Here is a 16,368-nt window from a genome sequence, read left to right as displayed (position 1 = left end):
ATAGACTTTGTGGAAAAGTGCATTGGACAGGAGGCCAAATACGAGGGCATCAGGCTTCTCTTTGACGGTTTTCAGCAGCCACTTCTTAACAAGCAGGTAAAGCCAAACAAGGAGACAATTTTCTCTGCAGCCAAGGTTTCATGGTGCATTGTTTTCTCTCTTGTTTCTGTCCTCTGCCCCTCAGATGACTTACGTTCTGATGGATATTGCTGTCGAAGAACTGTTTCCAGAGCTTGGCACGGTAAATTCCTAAGAATGTCTTTTCCAAACTATTTAGACACGCTTATTTATAAAGTAGGAAGGTACCAGGATGTAGTTTGTGTAACTTCCTGCTTATTTATAAAGTAGGAAGGTACCAGGATGTAGTTTGTGTACCTTCCTGCTTATTTATAAAGTAGGAAGGTACCAGGATGTAGTTTGTGTACCTTCCTGCGGATACCGTGATAATGTTGTCTATTCAGCAGGGACAGAGAGAGCCATCGGCCGATAGCAGCCAGTGGATGTAGATAACAGAACGCTTCCCTTCCCTGGAGGAAAGTGCAGTGAAAATTCCAATGTCTCTGGGATCATATCAACATTCCAATGTACAATAATAAAATATATTTATTGATTTTACTGGGTGGTCAAATGTCATATTTTATCTGGCTTAAATAATTCCTTGCTGGCTGCTGCACAGAGGTCCTTTCTTGATGTGTCAATGTAAGAGGTCTTCCCCGACCATAACTATGATTAAATTTGTGTGCTGTAAAAATAGAGATGCAGGCTGAAGCAATGAGCTGAGACCTGTGGTTAGGAGCATGTTTAAAGTCGGCTTCTCAGTTTTCTAAATTGAGGTTGTGTCCTGCATATGACCTAATACGATTTCCATCTGCCCTCCCTTGGAATCTAGTTTCTCCCACTGTGGAAAGGAGATGCATTCCCGGTGCCAGTGGTGGGTGGAGATGAATGGCTGGCCCCTGTAAAGAATAAAGGTTGAGAGAGAATGTTCCTTTTCCTCAGAATACTCCTGTGGCCTTAAACAGTCCTGATCAATGGTGAGAGCAGCAAAGCCACACTACTCATTTTATTTTTTGCATGAGAGCTAGTTCAAGATCAGCTTTTAAATCAAATATCTGCTAGACAAACATTGACATCTGTCTAAATGTACTACTACCAAGCTTATTTCAATATCACAACTAAGCCAAATAAAACATTTCACGTAAGCCATTTACAAATTACAACCGAAACTCAATTTATGACCTCTGGTTCTCAATGTATTTCTTTAGATTTAACAGGGATTTGAAACAAGCTAACCAACTTTAGGAAAGTCCTGATCAGATTTTATACCATCCTATAAATAAAAAACAGTAGTATAGCATTCATGACCATAGTAAAGAATTCTATAAATATTTACAAAAGGTTGACCAACTCATTTATCTCCTTTCTAGATACCTCTCTGGTCCCAAAGAGCTTAAAAACAGAGCTCATATATCTTCTCCCATAAACTAATGCTGGTTAAGCAAGCATACTCTGCACAGTGCACACATTAAAACAGCCAGTAGTCATCTGTTTAAGTTTGCTTATGTTGGCACTGTATGTGGTATTATTATATAAACAAAATTCCAAGCAAGAGCTTGACAGCAGTTACTGTACATGAGACTTGACAAAGCAAAACCTGTCTAGAGAAGTCCAGTGTCATTTACAGTATTTATATAGAAATATCTAAGTGCCTTGTTAATGGATATTTCACCAATGTCCTTAATTTGTACTCTCACTAGACTAACTAGAGTTGAGTTCTTCCCTTGGATGCTGAGAAGAACACGTCCAATGGCGAGCTAGCGTTGCAGGCAGGGATCTCATAGGCTCCTAGACAGAGCCATCACCAGCCCTATGAGGATTAGAGTTGTGTGTCCAGATCCTCCTGAATTTGAGTTGGAAATCTTGATACGTCCTTCTACAGCTGGGTGCACCTTCTTCCTCTCAGTAATGTAGCTGGCCACCACCGAAATGTCCATGTCACCTGTAAGATAAACTATTTTCAACCCCCATGAACCAGTTAACCAACAACTTATCTGGTAAAAATAGTTGGGCAACAAAATGCTCAAAGGGTTCCTGTTCATAAAAGAAGTTATGAGTCTGCGGAAAGGAGCTCATCCCTAGAGATATTATCAGCGTCCCAAAAGGCACCCTGGCCAATTCCTTATTTAGTGGACTACAGGGTTGGGGTCAATTACATTGCAGACAATTCAGGAAGTACACTGAAATTATCTTAATGCTTTGAGGAAAATGTAGAATTTGGTTTACATTCTGAATTGACCCCAATCCTCGTGCACTATACAGGGAATAGGTCGTCTCCAATGGCACCCTTAGTGTTCTAATCTATTCAATTCTGTGAGCTCACCACTGTCGTGTTTCAGCTTCTCCTCTTTGATCATGGAGAATCCGTCTCCTCCTTCCACCAAGTAGGAGGGCAGGACCACCTTGTATAGTCTGCTGTTGTCCAGTGGCTCATAGACGGGCACCCGGCAGTTCGTACAGAGCACACTGATACTCCTGGCACGCTCCCCTGGGGGCCTTGACATATCATACTCTACATGGAATCCTATTGAGATTATAGGAGTGAAATAAAGTCAGTCCAAAACACTTGTCCTCATTCCTCTCCATGTAGTTTGACTAAGAGGGGAAAAGCAAAACAATAGTAAATTCAATGTAGGTGCACAGGTTCTTGGGGATAGATAGCTGGAGACAAGTGCCTGATGTCAACTGGTTTAGGTTACATTATGACTCTTTACCAATGAAAATGAAATGGAGACTGATACCTGATACTTGAAGGAATTCCCCTGTGTTCCCTCCATATCTCCTGACAGAGTGCTCAAAAGCTTTCCTCAGAGTGGAGCCCTTCAGCTGCACCAGATCATAGGTGCCTCCAAACGGCAACACAGCAATTAGGTCTTCCATCGTGATAGAACCTAACAAAATACATTTCAATCAGTTTCCAAATTGAGGGAGAAAACCCCAGAAATGGCAAACACAAGGCTGGTTTCCTGGACACAGATTAAGCCTAGTCCTGGACAACAACAAAAAACAAGCTCAATGGAGAATCTCCATTGAATTTTCTGCTGTTGTCCAGGAAACAGCCCCATAAGGCAAACGCACCATTTCGGCTGCGTTCATCTATGGATGACCGTATTGATCCCCCTTGGACGATGCAGGAGCTGACATGGTTCCACTGAAGCTCATCTGCATATTTAATGTTGTGGTGTACCTACAGCAAAATAACAGGATTTCATCAGTAGGCTACAGACTGACCGAAAGGTACCAGGTTTGGGTAGCTGTCCTGCCGTACTACTAACTCACCATAGCGTCGCAGATTAGGTTTCCCAGGTTGCACTCTCGGAACCTGCACTCTTCAAACGTTCCATTGAGATACACCAGGGTCTCCCCCACATACTGGGAGGAGTAATTTGCCAGGGCCTTTTTCCACTCGTTTACGTCAGCAAGAATACTGGGGTCTGATGAGGAAATCAGATACAGTTACTGGGTTAATTCGGTGCATTTTGAGAAGTGTAACTTTGTTTCACCTCAATTTAACATTCGGTCATGATACATTTTAAAATGCCTTGTTTTCCCCATCTCGAGGTTAAATACAATTACTATTGATGATTAAAAAAAACTTGTGACACGGGGAATGGAAGCTTGTGTGCAACAGAGTGTCAATTGAATGCAAGCTTCACAAAACACAGATTTAAAACACTGCTAGTTTATGGGTAGCAATGGGGGGAAAAAAACTTTACAAACAATTCGGCCCAAAACTAGACCTCTTCTGGGGAGCTGGAACTGATTGAGTCGGCCCAGAATCGGGTGTTGGACTTGGCCTGGAATCAAAATGAATGACTGCCCAGAATCGGCCCATTTCCATCTACTGGAAATTCAGTCATCTTTGCCAGCATTTTACCAGGATTGCCCCAGAAGTGTCCCGATGCAAATTTAGTCATTTAAATTACTATTATACATTTTATGCATAAATTATACCCATCCACCCAACAAACAAAAAAAGTATGTCGGAGGAAACACTGTACACCTGGTGACCATGTCTGCGTGCATGCTCCTGGCCCGCCACAGGAGTCGCTACAGCACAAGGACATCCCGGCCGGCCAAACCCTCCCCTAACTCGGACGACTCCGGGCCAATTGTGCGTTGCCTCATGGGTCTCCTGGTCGTGGCCAGCACGAGTGTCGAACTAGCATCTTTGGCAAGCAGTTTGCACTGCGATGCATTGTCTTAGACCGCTCCCCGACTCGGGAGGCTCCAGCCACAAAGTTAAAGCGTATCAATTTCCTTGCACAAAGCATCAAAATACTACTTAAAACAGGACTCTTAAAGAAATTAATTATTGTAATTATTGTATTTTTTTGATCAAACATTATGTATTTTTCTATTGAAATTATTTAAAGCAGCCCGTGTACTCATCTGCCAGAGAGGGTGGTCCTGTAGCTCAGTTGGTAGAGCATGGTGCTTGTAACGCCAGGGTAGTGGGTTCGATCCCCGGGACCACCCATACGTAGAATGTATGCACACATGACTGTAAGTCGCTTTGGATAAAAGCGTCTGCTAAATGGCATATATTATTATTATTATTAATACATTTGGGCCAGATAACTCGGGCCGATTCCGGTGTGAGTTCAAATCCCTGCATCCTAACCATAAGCAATACTGCCGAAGGCAGCCCAGACTGTCGGCAGAGTCTGACTCTCAGCCGGAATCGGTCCAGATCCACTGTGGTAACTAGGTTGACATGTTCAGTTTTTCACAAGAAAATGGAAAAAAATAAAATAAAAAAAAGTGTAGAACTTGCTCACCTGCTTTTACTCTGTGATTTGACTATTAGATGTTCAATGGAATAGTTTCACCTTTTTAAAATGAGAGTTCAGTTCACCTTAAAATAAGGGTCAGATGTAAATGAATCACTAATCACATGAAATAGTAATCTTCAGAAGTGACTGTCAAAGAATATAAATAAATAGGGCTTTACAATGGTGGTGAAACTTAGACAGTGGATTCAAATCTTCCTAGAAGTGACAGGTTTGACTGATGCTGAATTTTGGCACTTTAGCAAGCCTTTATTCATAAAGTATTTATTGAATTCTCCATGTGACTATATTAAAGTGCACTTCATTTAACAGAACAGGCTTTTAAAATTCAATATCAAAGGTATTTTATTAGGATCCCCATTAGCTGTTGCAAAAGCAGCAGCTATTCTTCCTGGGGTCCACACAAAACATAATACAGATCATTATACAAGAACAGCTCATGGACAGAACTACATTTTTTTTAAAGGCACATGTAGCCTACATATCAATGCATACAAACTATCTAGGTCAAATAGGGGAGAGGCATTGGGCCACGAAGTGTTGCTTTATCTTTAAAAAACAACAACAGGTTTGCTGTTTATTTGAGCAATACGGGAAGGAAGTTCCATGCAATAATAATACTGTACGTTTTCTTGAATTTGTTCTGGATTTGGGGACTAAGAAAAGACCCCTTGTGGCATGTCTGGTGGGATAAGTGAGTCAGAGCTGTGTGTAAATTGACTAGGCAAACAATTTGGGAATTAACATTAATGTTTCTTCCCTGGATATAGCCACTATATTGTGATCACTGCATCCAATAGGTACGGGTACAGCTTTAGCGCAAAGTTCTACAGTATTAGTAAAAATGTGATCGATACATGTGGATGATCTTGTTCCTGTAGTGGTTGATTAATAACCTGAACCAGATTACAGACACTGGTTACAGTGAGAAGCTTCCTCTTGAGCAGACAGCTTGATGAAAAATCAGGTCCCCAAGAAAGTAGACCTCTCGGTTTACATACATTATCAAGCATTTCACATGTTATTTAGATACTGACTGTTAGCCTGTAGCAACACCCCAAAAGAAAAGGCTTTAGATGTGCCAAGTGAACCTGCAACCACAGTACTTCAATAACACTTGACATGAGATCTTCTTTAAGCATTACAGGGATATGGCTCTGAATATATACAGCAACACCTCCCCCATAAGCATTTCTGTCTCTTCTATAAATGTTATATCCTTGTATTGCTACTGATGCATCAAATTAATTATCTAAGCGATGGCTAATACATGACTGTTATCTGATACCAAGTTATTGATTTCATGAACCTTATATGGCTACATATCAATATGGGCTATTTTCAGCCTTTTCCTGGGTAGCTTATCAGAGAGACATAATATTAAAGGGACGCAAAAGGCACTAAATTTGTGGAACAACCCTACTATATAAAGTTGAACTTTTATACATTAATAAAAAATATACTGATAGTGGTACTGAAACTGACGTAGCTACACAGAGTCAAGAACACCAAACGTGCCATTTTCACACTTCCTTCACAAGTGATAAGATAAACAGGAGCACTGCTGATGCAAACGGATGCCCATTTCACTGTGTAGGTCCGAAATGGCACCCTATTTCCTATACTACTTTTGATAAGGGCCAATAGGGCTCTGTTGAAAAGTAGTGGACTATATACTGTAGAGAATAGGGTGCCATTTAAGACACACTTCCTGGCAACTTCACCTCATTTTACTCAGTAGTACTGTACTCACCCTCTGGTACAGAGCTGTCCAGCAGGATGGGGTTGCCTGTGGACTGGACCACATTACCAGCCTCATCAAATGTCACCTTGAGGTAACCCAGATATTTCCCAAAAGCAAAGGCCTGCACCACAGGGACGTCCCGCCCTTCCTCTGATTTCACCACGACGGGGTAAGGACCAGCCGGAACCTCAGAGGAAGGTTTCTCCCCTATCGAAACAGTGAATGTAAACAATGGAATTAAATGAATGGTTTTCCATATCAAGCATCAGTTGCATTGTAATCATGCTTAAGAAAACAGCCTAGCAATTAAACAACGCCTAAATAACTGTATGAATGCATTAAGACATCAACTGGGTTTCAATTAGCTGCTGTATAACAGAATGAATCCAGGCCATCGACTTCTTGGATTCTTATGTTCTTACTTTCCCACCACATCAGCCTGAACTACACTGACTTTCCAGGCAGAATTACTGAACAAAGGGCTTACTGTTTGTGGTTTAGTGAACTGTTCTAAAGTGTAGGCCTCACATCAAAGGGAATCCTTATAGCCATCACAGAGTCCTCGCCCTTTAAAAAGAGCAGCAGCAGCATAGCATAGGTACTGAACTTGCAAGCATGGGAACCAGCCAGTGCACTGATTCTAACCAATATGAATCATGGCTGCTGTTGTGGAAAAAGCTCAGCACGGCAAAAGCTAATTGTGGCTACATCCCAAATGGCACCCTAATCTCTTTGTAGGGAGTGCCATTTGGGACGCACACAAAAACAAAAAGGCCAGGATCGGCATCAGGTAAGACAGGTGGCAGATACTCATTGTTCCAGCTTTTTGATATTGCACGAATTAAGGATGTGGATCCCTCAAATCACAGACCAAGAGCTGCTGAGGCATAAAGTAATATACTGCCTGTGTGGTAAAAACAGCATGGTGTGGTTGTTGGTTGAGTTATTAGTAAGCCTTCTTCCTTCAGGACTGAAGGCAGAATTTATGTGCTTGTTGTTTGAGTTTCTATGGTGCTGTGGTTAGAGTGAGACCACAAATGCTTCCAATTATATTTCCAGTCTGTTTTTCCATTATATGATTTCATGGTTGGATCGCTTGTAAGGAAGGAAAACTGAAGACATCCAGGGACATATGCATTTTCAGTTCGGGAATCAACTGTAGGTTCCACAATTCCTTACAAAAACTTATGACAGTTAAAAAATGATGGTGTTAGGATGAAATACAATCATAGAGATTGTAACCTCGTCCCCAAGCTCAGAGAGAGCCCTGGCTGGCAGATGAAATTACTATGATTGTAAATATTAAACTAAAGTAGTCTGTGGTAAACACTGCATACCGTACCTGTGTACAGAAATGTGTTGCTGTGTCCTCCAATGACCACATCCACGCCCTTCACCCTTCTGGCTATTTCTTTGTCCGTAACGAAGCCAGAGTGACCGAGGGCGATGATCTTGTTGACCCCCAGGGTGATGAGTTTGTCGACCTGGGGCTGAAGGGCATCAATCTCATCCTCAAACACTAAGTTAGGTCCTGCAACAGAATGAGGAACAAAAATACATTTTATATCAGGGAAATTATTTAAATGTTTCCCAAACTCACTCCTTATGACCCCAAGTGGTGCACATTTTGTTTTTTTGCCCTAACACTACACAGCTGATTCAAATGATCAAAGCTTGGCGATTAGTTCATTATTTGAATCAGCTGTGTAGTGCGATGGCAAAAAACAAAAACGTGCAGCGCTTGCGGACCCGACGACCGAGTTTGAGAAACCCTGATCTAGAGGAAGGCATTATTAAAATCATAGTGTAAATATTGGAAGCAAACACGAAGCAACCTAGACAGAGCAATCAATATGGATTATTGTGACGAGAGTAGGAGAGGAGCGAATGCATGAATATGAAACTGAATAGAGGGAGAATAAAAGGATTGAGGAGAGAAGGAAGATACATTAAGAGAGGGGGGGTGAGGAGAAGCTAAAACTTCAATCAAAACCGTAATCAAGTCAAAACATAATTGTACCCGTTTGTGACAGGGCAGGTGTTTCCTTTGAAGTGTATCCAACCACGCCCACTTTCTGAGAGCCAACATCAAATATCTTATATGGGAAATAAAGCCCGCTGATGTGTGGGGCAAGTGTGTCATCTGCTTTGATGTTAGCACTGAGGACTGTGCACTTCACCTCCTGGAGAAACGGCTTGATAAGTCCCTCCACGTTATTGTCAAACTCATGATTCCCCAGAGCCTATAAAGTTACAAACAAAGGCAAAGGTCAACCACAATATTTCCCGATTAACAACAATGTTCAACCAACCATACTGTTCTGGTGTTATTGTGCTGCCAAGTCCATTTTAGATGAGTTTATCTAATGTTTTTCTTCATCTAATTGCTACGTAAGTGCATGTCCACTAACAACTGATGGAAAGAAAAAAATATATTATTTGTTTTATACATAACTAATTAGCGTCCTCCTGGGGTAGGCTTCCTGAACATATTATGAATATGGCTTCAATTTTTCCCAGACAATGTCACACTGAGAATTGAAGACCTTTGTCTGGACTTGTCTTGTCCACCACATTGACACCTTGCTCCAGGCTACTTGTCCCTTGTACGTCACAGATTAATACACCGCGGAGTACCCTATCCCTAAAGACCCTACGGAAAATATATCTCTACACACCAGGGTGGATCCCAAATGGCACCCTGTTCTTATTCTCTTTATAGTGTACTACTTTTAACAAAAAGGACCCTGGTCAAACGCAGTGCACTGTATAGGGCAGGGTACTCATCTCTTACCCTATGGCGATCCGGAGCCTGCTGGTTTTCTGTTCTACCTGATCTGTTCAATCTAATCAAGCTGTCACATGCGCCGAATACAACAAGTGTAGACCTTACCGTGAAATGCTTACTTACAAGCCCTTAACCAACAGTGCAGTTCAAGAAGAGTTAAGAAAATATTTACCAAATAAACTAAAGTAAAAATTAAAACAAGTAACAATAAAATAACGAGGCTATATATAGGGGGTACTGTAACCAAGTCAGTGTGCGGGGTTACAGGTTAGTTGATGTAATTTGTACATTTAGGTAGGGGTGAAGTGACTGTGCATAGATAATAAACTTTGAGTAGCAGCAGTGTACAAAACAAATGGGGGGGGGGCTTTTGGTCCTGGACTTGGCGTGCCGGTAACATTTGACGTGCGGTAGCAGAGAAAACAGTCTATGACGTGGGTGACTGGAGTCTCTGATAATTTTATGGGCTTTCCTCTGACGCCGCCTATTATATAGGTCCTGGGTGGCAGGAAGCTTGGCCCCAGTGAAGCTATTAAGGAGCCTTTTGGTCCTAGACTTGGCGCTCCGGTAACACTTGACGTGCGGTAGCAGAGAAAACAGTCTATGACGTGGGTGACTGGAGTCTCTGATAATTTTATGGGCTTTCCTTTGACACCGCCTGGGTGGCAGGAAGCTTGGCCCCAGTGATGTATTGGGCCGTACGCACTACCCTCTGTAGCGCTTCACGGTCAGATGCCGAACAGTTGTCATTCCAGGCGGTGATGCAACCGGTCAGGATGCTCTCGATGGTGCAGCTGTAGAACGTTTTGAGGATCTGGGGTCCCATGCCAAGTCTTTTCAGTCTCCTGAGGTGGAAAAGGTTTTGGTGGGCCCTCTTCACGACTGTCTTGTTATGTTTGGACCATGATAGTTAGTTGGTGATGGACACCAAGGAAGCTTTCAACCTGCTCCACTACAGTCCCGTCAATGAGAATTGGGGCCTGTTCGGCCCGCTTTTTCCTGTAATCTACGATCAGCTCCTTTGTCTTGCTCACATTGAGGAAGAGGTTGTTGTCCTGGCACCACACTGCCAGTTCTCGGACCTCCTCCCTATAGGCTGTCTCATCGTTATCATTGATCAGGCCTACCACTGTTGTGTCGTCAGCAAACTTAATGATGGTGTTGGAGTCGTGCTTGGCCATGCAGTCGCGGGTGAACAGGGAGTACAGAAGGGGCCCCAGTACTGAGGAGCAGCGTGGCAGACGTGTTGTTTCCTAACCTTATCACCTGTGGGCGGCCCGTCAGGAAGCACGGGATCCAGTTGAAGAGGGAGGTGCTTAGTCCCAGGGTCCTTGCTTAGTGATGAGCTTTGTGGCCACTATGGTGTTGACCTCTGAGCTGTAGTCAATGAACAGCATTCTCACATAGGTGTTCCTTTTGTCCAGGTGGGAAAGTGTGGAGTGCGATTGAGATTGTGTCATCTGTGGATCTGTTGGGGCGGTATGCGAATTGGAGTGGATCTAGGGTATCCGGGAGGATGCTGTTGATGTGAGCCATGACCAACCTTTCAAAGCACTTCAAGGCTACCGACATGAGTGCTACGGGGTGGTAATCATTTAGGCAGGTTAGCTTCACTTCCTTGGGCACAGGGACTATGGTGGTCTGCTTGAAACATGTAGGTATTACAGACTTGGTCAGGGAAAATGTCAATGAAGACACTTGCCAGTTGGTCGGCGCATACTTTGAGTACACGTCCTGTTAATGCTTCTGGCCCTGCAGCTTTGTGAATGTTGACCTGTTTGAAGGTGTTACGTTCCCCTGTTTGTGGTCCAAACACTTAAGACACACCCACTTATCCTCGCCTTATGCCCTTGGATGAATCTCCATCGCCATCTTGGAGGGTGGTCCAAATGATTAGCCAAGCAAGGGAAGTTTGCAAAGTAAGCCCCTCAGTCCTCGTTTTCAGTCGGCTTTGCGAGTGTACAATTATGTTCACTCCGGGCCTGAAACGCCACATAATTCAATCCGCGACAATGGTACCTCCGCTAAGAAAAGTCTGCGAAAACTTAAACATCAATGGAGAAGTCAACATGCAAGTGTAAGTAAAAACAAATGCCAATAAGTTAGAAATGTTGCTACTATGTAAAAAGTTTGTTTTTGTTTGGTTATATTTTGGAAAGTGTAGAAATAAAACATTTTCCTTCAGAAGTTCCCGCTGGGCAGGCTAACATTAGTCAGCTAATTTATTTGCTTGTTATACGTATATTAATAATTATATATTTAATATAAGTAGATATGCACTCATAATTGACCGTAGCGCAAGTTACCAGTGGCTGAAAATGCAATCAGAGGGATGAACGAGTGGTGAATTTCCAGCAAAGGGTGGTTCATTTAAAAATAAATCCTTCCTTCCTTCCTACCTCGCCCCCTTGCGAGCAGTGTATACTTGTCAAACGTCATCAGAAGTGTCCACTTAATTTAAAAATATAAAAATATTTATAAACCGGGTGGTTCGAGCGCTGAATGCTGATTGGCTGACAGCTGTGGTATAACAGACCATATACCACGGGTATGACAAAACATGCATTTTTACTGCTCTAATTACATTGGTAACCAGTTTATAATAGCAATAAGGCACCTCGGGGGTTTGTGGCATATGGCTAAGGGCTGTATCCAGACACTGTTGTGTTTGACAACAGCCCTTAGCCATGGCCATATACCACATATTGGCCATATATTGCTTAAATATACACTGCTCCAAAAAATAAAGGGAACACTTAAACAATACAATGTAACTCCAAGTCAATCACACTTCTGTGAAATCAAACTGTCCACTTAGGAAGCAACACTGATTGACAATATATTGTACATGCTGTTGTGCAAATGGAATAGACAACAGGTGGAAATTATAGGCAATTAGCAAGACACCCCCAATAAAGGAGTGGTTCTGCAGGTGGGGACCACAGACCACTTCTCAGTTCCTATGCTTCCTGGCTGATGTTTTGGTCAGTTTTGAATGCTGGTGGTGCTTTCACTCTAGTGGTAGCATGAGACTGAGTCTACAACCCACACAAGTGGCTGAGGTAGTGCAGCTCATCCAGGATGGTACATCAATGCGAGCTGTGGCAAGAGGGTTTGCTGTGTCTGTCAGCGTAATGTCCAGAGCATGGCGGCGCTACCAGGAGACAGGCCAGTACATCAGGAGATGTGGAGGAGGCCGTAGGAGGGCAACAACCCAGCAGCAGGACCGCTACCTCCGCCTTTGTGCAAGGAGGAACAGGAGAAGCACTGCCAGAGCCCTGCAAAATGACCTCCAGCAGGCCACAAATGTGCATGTGTTTGCTCAAACGGTCAGAAACGGTCTCCATGAGGGTGGTATGAGGGCCCGACATCCACAGATGGGGGTTGTGCTTACAGCCCAACACCGTGCAGGACGTTTTCATTTGCCAGAGAAGTCCAGGTCTGGGAGGAGGTCCCTCAGGAGACCATCCGCCATCTCATAAGGAGCATGCCCAGGCGTTGTAGGGAGGTCATACAGGCACGTGGAGGCCACACACACTACTGAGCCTAATTTTGACTTGTTTTAAGGACATTACATCAAAGTTGGATCAGCCTGTAGTGTGGTTTTCCACTTTAATTTAGTGTGACTCCAAATCCAGACCTCCATGGGTTGATACATTTGATTTCCATTGATAATTTGTGTGATTTTTGTCAGCACAATTAAACTATGTAAAGAAAAAAGTATTTAATAATTTTTCCATTCAGATCTAGGATGTGTTATTTTAATGTTCCATTTATTTTTTTGAGCAGTGTATCATAAGAATGTGGTACTGGTAATGTTGAGATCCCTGACTGACATAGGCATGTGGAGTCAAACAGGACCAGAACATCTTGTGCTTTCTCAGTTAGGCAGGAGACTTCCTGCTGTAGATGAACAACCCAGAACTGTGTTTGCCTCAAAGTATCTTGCTTCAATCAGTTTATTCCAGTTCAGAATAAAAATGACTTGTATTTTGACAGCAACGGATCCAACCTAGACTTGTTTCCAACTATTTCTACAGTAAGATGTACAGTAGGCTTGATCATTTTTCATCTTCAGTTGTACTGTTACTTAGGGTTGAGCTATCAGTAGCTAGCTAACTCGCTTTGCCTAACGTTAGCTATTAGCTGTGTACAAGGCCAGGGAACTGTTTGAAAGAGAAACTCGCACATACTACTGAGACAGTACTCCCTTATTTCTGATTATCATCACCTTTTTATAAAATTACAACAATGCCTTGCTAGCTTACCTACTTTCCACTGTCGAAACACTGTTTCCTGACGCATTCTGCCCTGTTCTGAAATTCCCTAGGTATACCGCCATGCTATGGATATTTAGTCAGGACGTGTCGTTATAGGAATTTTTTCGTTTTCATTAACTCATTAAGTAACTAAGCACTTCCCCGCACAAATCACATTGAGGGATCTCCTCGTTAATTCTCAACGTTTGTATGAAAGAGAGAAACTCATCAGTGTATTGCCTTTTCGTGACGATTGAGCTGTCAGAACTTGTTGCTAGCATGAGTCCATTTGGGGAGTGGCAATGACAAGTCAGTGGCTGACAGCGCATCTGCTGTTAAACGACAGCGCTGCAGCTTGTCACGGAGTGAACGTCAAGAACACTCAAGAAAAAAAGACCGCGAACCGGCAGCTACCATACTGAGCAGAGACCGCTGCTTAGCAGTGAGCGCACTGAACAGAGACCGCAGTTTCACTTGGCCAAATCAATTCACTAACTAATTATACATGTACTATGACACGTCGCGATCCATACTTTCAAGAAAGGTTGTGTTAGACTTTTCCAATCATTGTTGAGATCTGATATCCTGCAAAGTGCAAGAGGAGAGGTAGGCCAGACAATATCAACCAATCACATTTCTCAAATCCTTTCGGGGTAAATTCCAGCTACGCATGGAGAGGACAGTTCCGCCTAACAATAATACTTACAGAACGCGTGCTTGTGACGAAGAGCTACCTAAGTAACTGAAAGATGGTATATAAGATAATTTCTTCAAATTTGTGAGGGTAGCTAATTAGTTGATCAATCATCATTTTCAGCTACTTCACTCAATCCCGTTTTAAAAATGATAATTTCCTAACACCAACCAGAACATGTTTCCTTGGCCACATATTTCCAGATGTTCATAAAACAGCCACACATGGGGTCAATATTCTGCGTCACTAAGTTTTGCCCGAGGCAAATGAGTAGGCTAGTCTTGGTGCGCTTCAATTAGCTCGTTTAATACAGCTGAGCAGGGGTTGCGTCGCACCGCCACTTCTCACAATTGTGGTCCTTTAGTAAAGTTTGATCAAAGCTGAATCAATGTCTTGGAAGATCATAATGATTCATTAGTATTCAACATATCGGATACAAATTTAACAGCATAGTATAACGTTACTGTTACACCAAAAACACCACCTCAGTTATGAGATTTTAGGATGGTTAGCTACATTGCTGAATAAAAATACTGGAAGGTTAAAACCATCTGCTCGAATTTGCTCACAAATTCTAAATGCAGATATTCCCATGAAACTGGCATGCAGATGATGTTTGGACGTTTCACCGTAAAACGTGAAGAATTATCATTCACGATTGACAGTGATGATGGCCTATTTTGAAATAGTGATAGTCTCCGGAGAATGTCGTGCCAAATCATTCTGTTGTCCCGCATATGGGTATTTTAAATGTTGTCACCCAGAGAGCATCCTCCGTTATGAAATGATACAGTCGCCCACATTAATATTCTACTGGAATGATGTGAACTGCTTACCATCGCATCGTAGCCAAGTTTATTCATAAAATAGGCAGCCTCGGCTCCCTTATATACATTAAACCAAACGGTTCCCTGAAATTGGTCGCCTGCGTCCAGCAGCATCACGTTCTTCTCCCGGCTCCGGATCTCCTGTATTTTCGTAAACCTCCTTGCCACACCGGCAAAACACGGAGGCTTGGTGCATTTGCCGTAACTGTTGCTCGTCTCCTCAACTCTTGCGTGGACGTCGTTGGTGTGAAGCAGGGTGAGTTCCCACGCTTCCACAGTAGAAACATGACTACAGATGCAGAGGTAGAGTAGAAGACCCTTCATAGACTCACTCACTGCCATCTTGTCGTTGACAGCGCACTGTATTAGAACACAGAAGTTCACCCGTACATTGACTGCACCAGAAGGCGTGGACAAAAGAAGGGGTGTTCTTCTCCAATCGTAGCATATCATTTACATAGCTTGGGTTGGTGTATGTGTTTACAGTGTGCGGTAACTTGACAAGGAATGCCCACACGCAATTCAATCACTTCCACCCTATTAAAAGGTGTACAGCCATGCACAAACACAGCAAAGTTATACAGCCCACTCAATCATCGCATTTTTATTTTTTATTTAAAAAATATATTTTTATTAACAACAAATCAATACATAAAGCACATGAGGGAACACAAGCATACATAGATTACAAACAATGGACAATCGAGCTAGGGGGTACAATATCACATTACAATTACACAAGGACCTTAAGGGACATGCATATACTTACAATTCTAACAGCTTTTTGTTAGTAGAGCATTTAACCGTCTTAAAATACAGTTCAATTTCTTTTTGTAGGATACGAAAATGTGGTTTTCTGTTTGTAAATTTACATAAAAATGATTCCGCTTATTTCTATTGTATGTAAAGAATCCAAACAGTACATCTCTCCACAATAGTGTAAAATCTTCATAAATGTGTTCAATTATAAACCTACTGATGTCTTGCCACAGTTTTCTTACATGCATACAATGCCAAAAAAGATGCACAACTGTTTCTGGGTGGTCATTACAAAAGGAGCAATTTGAGTTGATGTTTTCCTTAAACTTCTTCATATAGTGGTTGGCAGGATAATATTTATGAATAATTTTAAAGGAAACTTCCTTAATTTTGTTAACAAGTAGGTATGTTTGTGGCAACATCCAAACTTTTTTCCAACAGATATTA

At 42.4% G+C, this 16,368-nt stretch overlaps 2 protein-coding genes across 4 annotated transcripts in view; one reads left to right on the top strand and one right to left on the bottom strand.

Annotated features, from left to right (window-relative positions):
* The window catches only part of snx14 (sorting nexin 14), a 33,062-nt gene extending 32,447 nt beyond the window's left edge, over positions 1-615 (top strand). For both annotated transcript variants that reach the window (XM_046298005.1, XM_046298004.1), the window contains 3 exons: positions 5-96; positions 185-241; positions 462-615. In XM_046298005.1, the coding sequence (XP_046153961.1) occupies positions 5-96; positions 185-241; positions 462-506 (194 nt within the window). In that variant the 3' untranslated portion in view covers positions 507-615. The remainder of the gene's footprint in view (positions 1-4; positions 97-184; positions 242-461) is intronic.
* A 415-nt stretch (positions 616-1,030) lies between these two features.
* On the bottom strand, positions 1,031-15,558 carry nt5e (5'-nucleotidase, ecto (CD73)). Of its 2 annotated transcripts, none has more exons than XM_046298018.1 (9): positions 15,172-15,558; positions 8,615-8,837; positions 7,937-8,125; positions 6,604-6,801; positions 3,337-3,491; positions 3,136-3,244; positions 2,799-2,948; positions 2,381-2,581; positions 1,031-1,999 (listed from the first exon to the last, which is right to left on the bottom strand). In XM_046298018.1, the coding sequence occupies exons 1-9, from the start codon at positions 15,502-15,504 to the stop codon at positions 1,836-1,838; spliced, it is 1,722 nt and encodes a 573-aa protein (XP_046153974.1). In that variant the 5' UTR covers positions 15,505-15,558; the 3' UTR covers positions 1,031-1,835. The 2 variants fall into 2 exon arrangements, with proteins under 2 accessions (XP_046153974.1, XP_046153975.1); XM_046298019.1 differs by lacking the exon at positions 15,172-15,558 and adding an exon at positions 13,655-13,874.
* Positions 15,559-16,368: the final 810 nt, after the last annotated feature.

The sequence above is a fragment of the Oncorhynchus gorbuscha genome, linkage group LG14 (genome assembly GCF_021184085.1).
Source record: "Oncorhynchus gorbuscha isolate QuinsamMale2020 ecotype Even-year linkage group LG14, OgorEven_v1.0, whole genome shotgun sequence".
Classification (NCBI taxonomy): Eukaryota; Metazoa; Chordata; class Actinopteri; order Salmoniformes; family Salmonidae; genus Oncorhynchus; species Oncorhynchus gorbuscha.
Note: the sequence above shows the minus strand (reverse complement) of the source record. Positions and strands in the feature narration are given on the sequence as shown.